The 11,376-nt window shown below is 45.5% G+C and overlaps 1 protein-coding gene across 1 annotated transcript in view; it reads right to left on the reverse strand.

The window, feature by feature from the left end:
- The window catches only part of STXBP5L (syntaxin binding protein 5 like), a 418,796-nt gene extending 409,045 nt beyond the window's left edge, over positions 1–9,751 (reverse strand). The window contains exon 1 of the mRNA XM_029912782.1: positions 9,539–9,751. Within this exon, the coding sequence (XP_029768642.1) occupies positions 9,539–9,742 (204 nt within the window). The 5' untranslated portion in view covers positions 9,743–9,751. The remainder of the gene's footprint in view (positions 1–9,538) is intronic.
- Positions 9,752–11,376: the final 1,625 nt, after the last annotated feature.

An 11,376-nucleotide genomic window follows, 5' to 3' on the forward strand; every position in this document is an offset into this window, starting at 1 on the left:
TACTGCCTGAATGCATCTTGGGGGGGCAGATATCTCACTCTCAGATCAACTGGCGTTGGGAGGCATCACCCTTGCACAATCCATAAGCCCCCCAAACCAATCTCCCTTGAGGGGATGCCTCCTAGAAAATTCTGCAAAATGAACTTCATGCAGGTCTCCTTGCCCCATCACTTTTTCTGTGGGAATGTATGATCTGGCCTCGTTATGTGCCTACACTATTAAACCTATGAATTTAGTATGATTCAAGGGAACAGGAAGTTTATATGGATAAAATGAATATCCAGTTATATCAGTTAATGTAAACAAAATGTTTTGGAAGGGATAAAAACTTCAGTTATCAATATCATACTATTGGGGATTAGGAGGGGACTTCCACTGGGGGTATCGCACATCTACTTGCTGTAGGGTTCTTTCACCTTACTCTGAGGTTTCGGGTGCTGACAATGGCCAGAGAGAGGACACTGGACTAGAGAGATCACAGGTGTGTGTTCCTAACCCAAATATGAATTTCCAACATTTTCTGTATGTCTAGATTAAATATATAATTGTCTGCATGCTCAATTCTATATTCCTTATGCAAGGGAAAACTCATGTTCTCCCCAACGGGAGACTTTCTTGCATAAACAATATCGACTCTATGTCTGATAAGTGTTCATCTTCATTCTCATTCAATCTTCTCCCAACTGCATCATGCCTAGCAACCAATCTCCTGAAAAAGTAATAAAAGCCCTAATATCCCTATTTATGGTCTTTCTGAACTCAAGAGATTTGCAGTGTCATAAATGTGATCTTCCAAGATCTTAACATGAGATTTATTCCCACAGCTAACTGGTCATTTCTACATACTGTGTCAGGGCCAGGCTGTGGGCAGCCTGTGTGCACCAGTCAGTTACCAAGTCAGGAGACAAGCAGCAGGGTCTGAGTCAGGCACCAAGTTGCAGATGGCAGGCAAATAGCAGAGTCGGGGTCGAACTGGGTCAGGTTACCAGGAAGTCAGGGTCAGACAGCAGGTAAACAGCAGAGTCAGGGACAACCAGGGTCAGAAGCTGGAGTCTAGGGTCCACAGCAAGACAAGGTCTGGAGTGGAAGCAAGCAGACAGTCTGCATCATTGGACAGCTTTCCATAACAGCTTATATACTGGCATAAGCCAATCAGCAGGCACTCAGGCCCTTCTGGGCAGTACTTCCTGCAGTGCCTAGCTTCACAGGGTCTTCCAGTGGAAACACAGCCTAAGTTTCCAATGGTGATGCGGAAGCATCAGCAACCCAGCACCACTATAGCTCTAGGTTCTAGTCCCGCAAGGGTGTTGCTGGTCCAGGCTTATTCAGGTGAGTCCTGTGGAATTCCCCACCAGGTGAGTGGCAAGGACATGGGAAGCAGGTTCCTAAGTGTGCTTCTCAGGGCCATAGTCTTCACAGTCCACCAGATAGTACAGGCATCCATCAGGAATCAAGGATGGCATGCACTTTGTACTCCTTGTGACCCTGGATTTCAACCATGGAAGCAGTGGTGTGGTTCAATCAGGGAAGGAATTCTCAGTATAGGGTTTCAAAAGGGGAAATATGAAAAATTGGGTATATTTTGAGAGACCGGGGAAGCTGTAGTTTAAAGGTAACCAGGTTGATCTGCTGGCATATCTGGAAGGGTTCCAGGAACTGGTGGTCCTATTTCCAGGAGAGTTGACTAGTCTGGAGATGCTTGGCAGCAAGCCAGACTTTCTGGCCTACTGTGAATGCCAGAACTTCCTGTCGCAGATGGTCTGCATGCCTCTTGTAAGCCTTCTTCACCTCTACTAGGTTGTTCCTCAGTTCCCCTGAATAAGATGGATTTGTTGGACCCAGTAGATGGCAGCTGGTAGTGCCAGGTGAAAACAGGGGTTAGGGTTGCCAACCCTCCCAGTTTTGCCGGGAGTCTCTCAGATCAGGCTCTATCTCCCGAAGGCTACTGAAGCCAAACCGGGACATTTCAGGCGTTAAAACTCCAGTGGCACAGCAGGGCTAAGGCAGGCTCCTTGCCTGCCCTGGCTCCACGCCGCTCCTGGAAGCTGCCGGTATGTCCCTGCAGCCTGGGGGGGGCTAGGGGGTCTCTGCACGCTGCCCCTACCCCGAGCGCCAACTCCGCAGCTCCTATTGGCCGGGAACCGTGGAACATGCAGAAGTGTAGTGACCCACTCTTTTTTCACACAAAGAGGACTAGTGCCACATTGGAGAGGTGGATCTCTGAAAGAAGCCGTTTGTAAGATTTCCTTGGATATATATGCACGTAGTGCCTCTAACTCTGGCTCAGACATAGTGTATATCCATCCACGTGGCACCTTTGCCTTTGTTTGTAGGTCTATTGGATAATCGTAGTCCCTGTGTGAGGGTTGTGAATCCATGTTTTTCTTTTCAAATACATTCAGGTAGTCTCAGTATTTGTCGGGGAGGTTGAGGTTCTGGTCTGGAATCACTGCTTCTGGTTATCCCCCACCATCTGAGGTCTCACTTCTGAAGGTCTTATTCACTCCTGGGGCCCTGGTTGCGGGTCAACTGGGGGTTGGTTGATTTGTTGGAGGCAAGCTTTCTGGCTATATTTGGAGGAGAAGCGAATGCTTTTCCGCCACCAGGAGATACACAGGTCATGCTGCTCCAACCAAGGAATACCAAGAATTATTGGGAAGAATGGAGAGCAGATCATATCAAAGCATATTATTTCTTGGTGCCCTATTACTATAGTCTCTAAGGGGACAGTCTCTCGGATCATCAGTCCTGATGATAGGATCCACAGCCATCAATCATCTCCACCAGGTCTAGTGTGGGTTTGGCAGTGGTTTGGGCTGCCTTAGCACCTACAAAGTTGGCAGCAGTCCTGGAATCTATTATCATTAGTTGCAGGGGATCTGCTGTGCCTGCCCGTAGCCTGCACCCACAGTAGCAACTGGAAATGTGGGGACAGCCTATGGTCCCAGACAGGATTCTACTTGAGGGTTGGTTCCAGAGCATGGAGCTCTAGTGATGCCCAGGCTGTACGCCACCCTAGCAGGCTTGGGCTGCTCCATTTCCCCAGCTCTTTCAAGTGGGACAAGGGGCAAGGGCATGTCCTGGCGCACTGCAGCTGACATTCTTTCTCCTTTGGGGCCAGGCGTCGGTGACCCAGGGTGACCTGCATGGGTTCAGGACGCAGCTCTACAGGCTTTGTTGTACAGGGTGGGCACAGGGTTTCTTTCCTCTTTCTGAACATGCAGCCAAGAGTCAATGCACACGGCAAGATTAATAAAAGCCTCTAGGAATGTGGGTTTTTAACATGGGCTAGCTCATTTTTCACATCCTAACGGACTCCCCACCAGAACTGGTATAGTTGGGCTGCTCCATTCCATATGACATCAACCACAAGTCATCAGAAAAAAGCAGCACAGGAGGTGGCTGGCCTTTGCCCCGGCAGCTTCCAGAGGGCAGCCTCTGTGAAGCGGACACGATGCAGGTCATCAAAAATGGTTGAGAAGGCTTGCAGGCAGGAGTCCAAGTCGGAAAGCATGGGGCTGTTCTGCGCCAACAGGAGGAAGCCCAATTGAGCACTTCACCAATGAGCATGCTAACTACTAGCCCCACCTTTATCTGATCTGTAGGGTACATTCGGGGGTGCAGCAGGAAGAGCAGCCAGCATTAGTTCAGGATCCTCCAGAATTTCCAGCAATCCCCATCAAACCATTCTGGCAGCAGCACTGCAAGGGCCAGTTCAGATGATGGGTGGTCTGTTCAGGCATGTAGTATAGCTGCTTCTCCCTGTGAGCCTGCTAGCTGCTCATGCACAGTCTCCGGGAGGGATGGGCAAAGGTGGTCTGAGCAAACTGTCAGGACCAGGCCATGGGCAGCCTGTGTGCCTTGGTCAATTACCCAGCTGCAATCAGAAAACCAGTAGCAGAGTCAGGGTTGAGCCGGGTCTGGATACCAGGAAGTCAGAGTCAGGCACCAGGTTACAGACAGCAGGCAAATAGCAGAGTTGGAAACAAACCAGGGCCAGAAGCCAGAGTCTAGGATCCACAGCAAGACAGGGTCTGGTTTGGAAGAAAGTAGGACATCTGCATCCATGCTCAATCAGCTCCCCATAGTGGCTTCCGGGTTTATATACCAGCATGAGCCAATCAGTGGGGCAGCAAGGGGCTGCCACTTTCTGGGCAGCACTTCCTGCAGTGCCCAGCTTCACAAGGTCCTCCACCAGAAACACGTAGTGCCTCTAACTCTGGGGGCGAAAGACCTCTCTGGCTTCAAGATCAGGCTAGATAAGTTTATGGAGGGAATGGTTTGATGGGATAACGTGATTTTAGTCAATTAGGCAATAACGGCCATCGCTGGTAAAATGAGGGTCTGGCTAGAGAATCTTGCCTGTATGCTCGGGGTTCTGCTGATCGCCATATTTGGGATCGGGAAGGAATTTTCCACCAGGGTAGATTGGCAGTGGCCCTGGAGGTTTTTCGCCTTCCTCCGCAGCATAGGGCAGGGGTCGCAAGCTGGAAGATTCTCTGCAACTTGAAGTCTTTAGACCATGATCTGGAGACTTCAACAGCAGAGTTAAGGGAAAGTGGGGGGGTCAGCTTTTGTGGCCTGCAGCATGCGGGAGGTCAGACTAGATGACCATATTGGTCCCTTCTGACCTTAAAGTCTATGAGTCTATGAGAAACACAGCCTAAGCTTCCAGTGATGATGCAGAACCATCAGTGGTGCAGAACCCATGTGTTCCCTGGTTCTAGTCCAACAGGTTCTTACATATTGTGGACTGTGGCTTGGACTCACCTGTGAACATCTGTTAGGAAAGCACCTATTTAATATGATGGCAAAATATAAGAAACTATGACCCTTATTCCAAAGAATGAGGCTAATGTTATGCCACTAACATCAATTTGAGCTTTACTATCAGGGGTGTCATCTCAGAAAAATTCGGTGGGTAAAGGGTGGGCAAAGTTGTGTCAGCATACAGAATATTCTCTGTCCAAAACAGCATAATGAATGAGAAAAACTGGGCAATTATTGCTCTCCTAATCATCACACCCAAAGTTGGGGGGAGGGAGTGGAAGACATAATGAAGCATATAGACCTATGAAAAGTCAGGGGGGTAGGAAACCAAGGACTGGAGAGGCAGCTGCTCCTCCCCCACCTTATAGTAAATGACACCCGTTTACTAACTTCACCTGGATCAGGCCCAGTTTTTGGCACGAGGCTATTGTCATGCTTTCAGGATAACTTCAACTGCATTCCCTCTCTGTGGTCCCTCAAGGGAACCCACTTAAGGCTTCCAGCTCCCAGCCATCACCTCTCTTGGTTGGAGATCTATGTCTCTCTCCTTTCTGACTGGGGTTTTAAGGGTGCACAGCTCCCTGCATTACACTGTCAAACCTCCAGAAAGCCATTCTCTCTAAAGGCCAGCACCTGTGCATTGCTTTCTCTCCCAGAGCTATTAATTGTGTATTACCAGCAATTACTAGTTACAACACAGCTCCTTCTAAAGCAAGCACCTTTATTCTCATATAAAAACATGTCAAAAACAATAAAAGTTCATATACTTATGCTAAAAGCTTACCAGAGGTCACCCATCAGTCTTACGGGGCTCTAGTAGGCCACAGTCTTTCCAACCCTTTTGCAAGGGTTGGAGTTCTTTGACAGAAGGTCCTGTCCATTTGCTGGATCAGAAAGAAGACCCCAAGTCAGCTTAAACCCAGCCTTTTTACACCAAAAGCCTGTTCTTTGTCTGTTGGTTTCTAAAAAAAACAACCAGTCTGAACTAGTATATTGAAGCCTCTCCAAGGGGTGGTAGCTCTCTGGAGTGTTTATAACCTAAATGATTCATCTTAATCACCCCCTACTGCTTTTAGTTCCTTGTGGAGCTGTGGTAATCCTTCCCCCTTGGAATTACATACAATCCCTGGCCCACAGTGTTATATAAACCATTCATACACTTAACACAAAATGATCCTCACAGATACTGCATGCGGTTGCAATATCTGTCACAGCTACTACATTAAAATTTTTGATTCAGCTGATCCCAGCTATAATCAATATCTTTATGATATGCACATGAATTCCCACCTCCCAAGAGCAGCCATGTAAACTATGTGATCTGTATCTCAGTTTGCTGATTTCACAGTAGCTGACAACTATAAGAGTGTCAGAATTTCATGTCATTATATTAATACTGTAAAAGAGGTTGCCACTGATTCATTATTACAACATTACCTTCATGTAAATTTATCATGCTTGTTAGGAAAGGCAATAGTAATTTAGCTCACAATATTTCCAAACCTAGTGTATTTATATTCTTAAAATCATTAATGTAGTCCCCTTCTTTTGAAAATAAATATCAAAAGGCAATTGTGAACACATCCAAATAAAATAAAAATCTAATTTACTAATATACCTGATAGACACCTCAGTGATAAGCACCTTCGAAATACACAGAGAGGAAAAAGCCCTCAGATCTGTTAATAATAAAACCAGTCTTAACTGTGATCTAGATCCTGCAGTTTTTATTTAAGAAAAGCTCCCATTTACTTCAAATGGGAAATGTGCCTAAGATCAGGCCCTATAATTCTGAAGTATGAGTCAGCTTTTATGTTCTACACCTAAATGAAGACACAGCAAAGGAAAGAAAAATAAAACGGTTTTAAAAGATTAGCTGAACTGTTGCTCTATCTGTCCTTAGCCTGCAGCCCATAAAAATCCAGATTTGCCATTTGCTTTAATGGGAGTTTTGAGTGAGCAAGGGCTGTAGGATCAGGACCTCAGACATGCAGCTAAAAAACTTACCTATTCCAGTTGAATAATATTCAATAGAAATCTCAAAAGTCTGTGTAGGAGTAACTTGAAAAAAAGGCAAGTTTTAGATTCTATGATCCTTTCTTTATTTTTACTTTTGCAACATTTCTTTTGCATTGGTTTATGGTACAAATTATTACTCTGAGCCTGCACCTTGTAGAATGCGGGTGGACTGCTGTGCCCATATGGAGCCCCACTGACTTCAGTGAGGGCCTGCATGAGCACAGTGGTCCATTCACGTGCTACAAAATGCAGGATTGGGGCCTATGGGTCTTCTGTTGGTTTACTCAAACATATTCATAAGATCACCAAAAGGCCATACAGCAGAATAATTCCTATCTAAGGATAACCTTTAGGGCAGTATATTTTTTTTATCACCACATATTTATGGAATATTTTGGCAAGTTTGCTTTTATTGCATCTATGTGTTTTGATCAAAGGAAGTAATTATTTTGTATACTATCAGGTTGGCCTCTGCAGTACCATGCTTTTATAAGCAAGTGCTGCTGCAGCTTAAAGCTTTCTTGTATTGATATTAACACTCAGCTTAATGATGTTTTTAAAAAAAAAAAAGTCTGCTAATTTTAAAAAGAGAAGCAATTATTGCCTGCCAAAATCTTCCAAAAATGATGTTTTACTAATGTACTCATGTATGTAGATAGATTCATCAGAAAGTAACACCACAGAAATATTCTAAAGTAACAAGTAAATTCAGAATTAAGGCTGAAAATGAACTGACACTATTCTTAATGCACCCTATTTTGACTACGTATTACAACATATGACATGTAATATCACACGATACTATTTTGAGACAAATACAAATCACAGGTGCTGTAAGATGACTTCATCATGGAGTTAAACATGCTGAGTTTTAGCCTTAACTCAGAATTCCCTTGACTTTGTGGATTTAAGTCAGATTCTGCAATGATATTATAATATATTTTTGATTATTTGTATTTCCTTTTTATTACTGTAGTGTTAAAAAGGAGAGGCAGGGCTCTTATTAAAATATTTGAAGTTTGACATAATACTGTTTTATTGTATACATACACAAAAGGAGCCAAATTGAACCCCGGTGTAAACAGGTATAATTCCATTAAGACAACTGAGTTGCACACATTTAGACTATGGAGGAATTTGGCCAAAGGGCCTGATCCTGCTTTCACATAAGGTAATGAATGGCAAAATTCCCATTATTATTTACACAGAGCCTAATCCAAAGCTCATTGAAGTAATTTTTCCTCTGGTCCTGTTCCTACTGAAGTCAATGTGAGATTTTATATTGACTTTAATTGGGAACAGAATTTGAACCATTATGCCCCAAAATGTGCTAGTTGTTTGATTTCAATGACAGCATAAGTGGGCCCTTAGTTTTAAATATTTATGTTGATACATGCAATGTATCACTTTACATGGTTAAATATCTTAAATTTCTTCTTTTTTCCAAAGAACCAAAAGCAATTAGATTACGATATGATTTGATCATTTCCCAAATTTCAAACCATAGCCTTTTATGCTGACTAAGAAAGAAGTATCTTAAACACATAAACTTCATTTATTTTTCTTTATATGCCTATGTTAATCAAATTATTTTATTTTTCAAAGGTATTAAGCAAAACAGTAACAAAAAATAAAAATAAATGGTTCATCCTTTGATGACGTTTTGTACATCAAGTTGAGCCAAATTGGAATTTCAAAAACCTTGAAGGATGAAGTTTATTTTGGGAAGATTAACACAGCTTTTAAAACATACTAGCAATTTTTTCTTACAATTTAAAAAAAAATCATTTTTCCTTTTCACTATTTACAAGACACCCTTGAAAGTTCAACATTAAGGGACCTGATTCTGCAGTCCTTTCTTAGGAACAACTCCCAGTGAAAGTCAACAGAATTCATGTCAAAGTTAAGGTCAATGGGATTGGGCTCAACATTTCATTTCTTTTTTTTTTTTTTAATTATAATTTGTTGTTGTTACTGAGAAGCTAGTACTGATTTGATTTTATTTAAGAATAGTGCTGAAGCTTTCGTTATGAAAAATAAATATGAAAAAGACAAACACAGGGATGACCCTACACTTCTTACTCAGACAAAACTCTCATTGAAGGATCTGGTCAACACCTAAGAAAAACAAAGACCAATCAAATCTGGGGCTAGCCAATCTTGATACTGTTCTATTATTATAATGTTGCCATAGTTAACAGCCTTCATTGCAAATATTAAAGGAAAATAATTGATCCCTTTTCAATGCATCACAAATGAGAAATGAAAACATTATGTGTAACATTAACTCCAGTGGATTTTACCTTTGTTTAATGCCTTTTCCTGAAATATTACCTGCAACATATTTTATTTAAAAAAACAAAAAACAAAAACCCTTGTATGCTACTCTGAATTTCTAAAAAAGAGCTCACTTGCACATTTTATTCTTACTAGCTTTGCCTGAATTCCTTACCTGGCCATTGTAGTGTTATCAATTTGGAAACTGAGCCTGAGCTCAGGATTGGGCTCTTGATGCTGACATTAAGAGCCTTATGCATTTGTTGACTACTACAACTGTGCACAGGGAAGAACAAGCATAAATGTGATTTCCATCCCATCACTCCAGGGTTAGCTACCACAACACTGCAGTTGTCAAGTAAAAGGTATGCTGGCATCACATCACCCAGCCCCCCTAATAGATGCTTTTTTCTTTCATTCTTTCTTTTAATTCTAATAGTAAATGAATAGAAAGAGCCACTCCAATCCTTACCTTACAAATCTGGAAATAATCCGAAGATAGGATTTCCTGGATCTCATCTCTGGGTGTCCCTGCAGCACCTGCAGTCCCTCCTGGATGCACGGATCCACTTCCAGCCCCAATTCCACCACCACTGCTACTGCCACCACTGCTACTGCCACCAGGAGATGAGGCAGTTAAACCATCCAAAACTTTGCGGAAATTAAATTTCTTCATTTTGGAAAAATCTTTAAAAGGATGGGGGGAGGGGGGAACCAGTGTGTTTTCACACAATCAGTTCCATGTAGCAAAACAAAAACAAAAAACGGTCCGATGTTCTGCTGGGTCAGGCAGTGCGTTAGTCCCTTGTGCCAAACAGGGTCCCAATATTAGGTGGTTAGCGGGAGCCGGTTCCCACCGGTTCGCGGGAACCGGTTGTTAAATTTAGAAGCCCTTTTAGAACCGGTTGTCCCGGTTCTAAAAGGGCTTTTAAATTTAACAAAATCTCTGGCAGCTCCCTGCCCTGCTCCCGGCCCCAGCTCACCGAGCTCCGCCTCCTCCCCTGACGCTCCCCCGGCTTCCCCTCCCCTCCCCGCTTCCCGCGAATCAGCCGATCCCCGGGCAGCCGGGCTTCCTGCAGGTGAGCTGGGGTTGGGCGGGGCGCGAGGAGGGCTCCAGGCGCCGCCCGGCCCCGACTCCGGCCGCGCGGCGCGGAGCGGCTCCGGCCCGGCCCCGGCGGGGGTAAGAGGCCGGGGCCGGGGGGGTTGGATCGGGCAGAGGTTCTGGGGGGCGGTCAGGGGATGGGGATGGGGGGGGTTGGGTAGGTGTGGGAGTTCCGGGGGTCTGTCGGGGGGGGGGTGGATGGGGTCGGGGCAGTCAGGGGACAGGGCAGGGGGTGGGGTCCTGGGGGGCAGTTAGGGTTGGGGGTCTCGGGAAGGAGTGGTCAGGGGACAAGGGGGCTGTTACGGGTTGCGGTTTCTGAGGGGGGCAGTCGGGGGCAGGACATGGGGGGGGGGGGGTGTACTCACCGGGCGGTGCCCTACCGGGTTTTCGGTGGCGGGTCCTTCAGCCGCCAGAGCCATGCCGTCGAAGACCCGGTAGGGAACCGGTTCCTAAGATTTTGGCAGCTCATCAATATGGACTTCATTTTGTCAGATGTAAAAGCTGCCCTGAAAAGGTACTTTAAAAACTCCACAAGCAGCAAAACTAAGAATTTATATTAAAAAAAAGAAATAATGTCAAACCCGGCATCTGATTCTCTCACAGAATCCACGTTCGATAGTTATTTTGTTTCAACGCGAATGAACAACCATAAATCGAGATTAAAACCTGCATCCAAAAAGAGTTCAATCTATTTTTCTATCTATTTTGCCTAAGCCTGGTCTTTAAACCTTCGGTTTGGGGTATTTTTATTAAAATAACAAACCACATTAAAGTCCCCAAACCACCTTCAATAAACGGTACCAGTCACTGCTTTTCTCTCCGGCGTGTTGGGTGAACAGGGGGTGCCAGTAAGTGAAAAATCCCGGGAACTAATGCCAGGGAGCTGGGTCGCGGGGCGCCGGATCCGCGGGGCACTCACCTCGCTCGGCTCCCCGCAAGCGGCGACCAGTCCCTGCGCCAGAGTCATGGCTAGGTGGCTCTGCGCGTGCTGCCCCCATCCGCAGGCACTGCCCCTGCAGCTCCCATTGGCTGCGGTTCCCGGCCAATGGGCGCTGCGGAGCCAGCGCTGGGGGGGGAGGGGGCAGCGCACGCAGAGCCGCGCCTCCAACGGCGCAGGGACTGGTTGCCGCTTGCGGGGAGCCGAGCGAGGTGAGCGCCCCGCACCCAAACTCCCTCCCACATCCCACGCCTCCCCTCGTGCCCCAGCC

This window comes from Terrapene carolina, unplaced genomic scaffold, assembly GCF_002925995.2.
Source record: "Terrapene carolina triunguis isolate 2854851 unplaced genomic scaffold, T_m_triunguis-2.0 Scaffold242, whole genome shotgun sequence".
NCBI lineage: Eukaryota > Metazoa > Chordata > Testudines > Emydidae > Terrapene > Terrapene triunguis.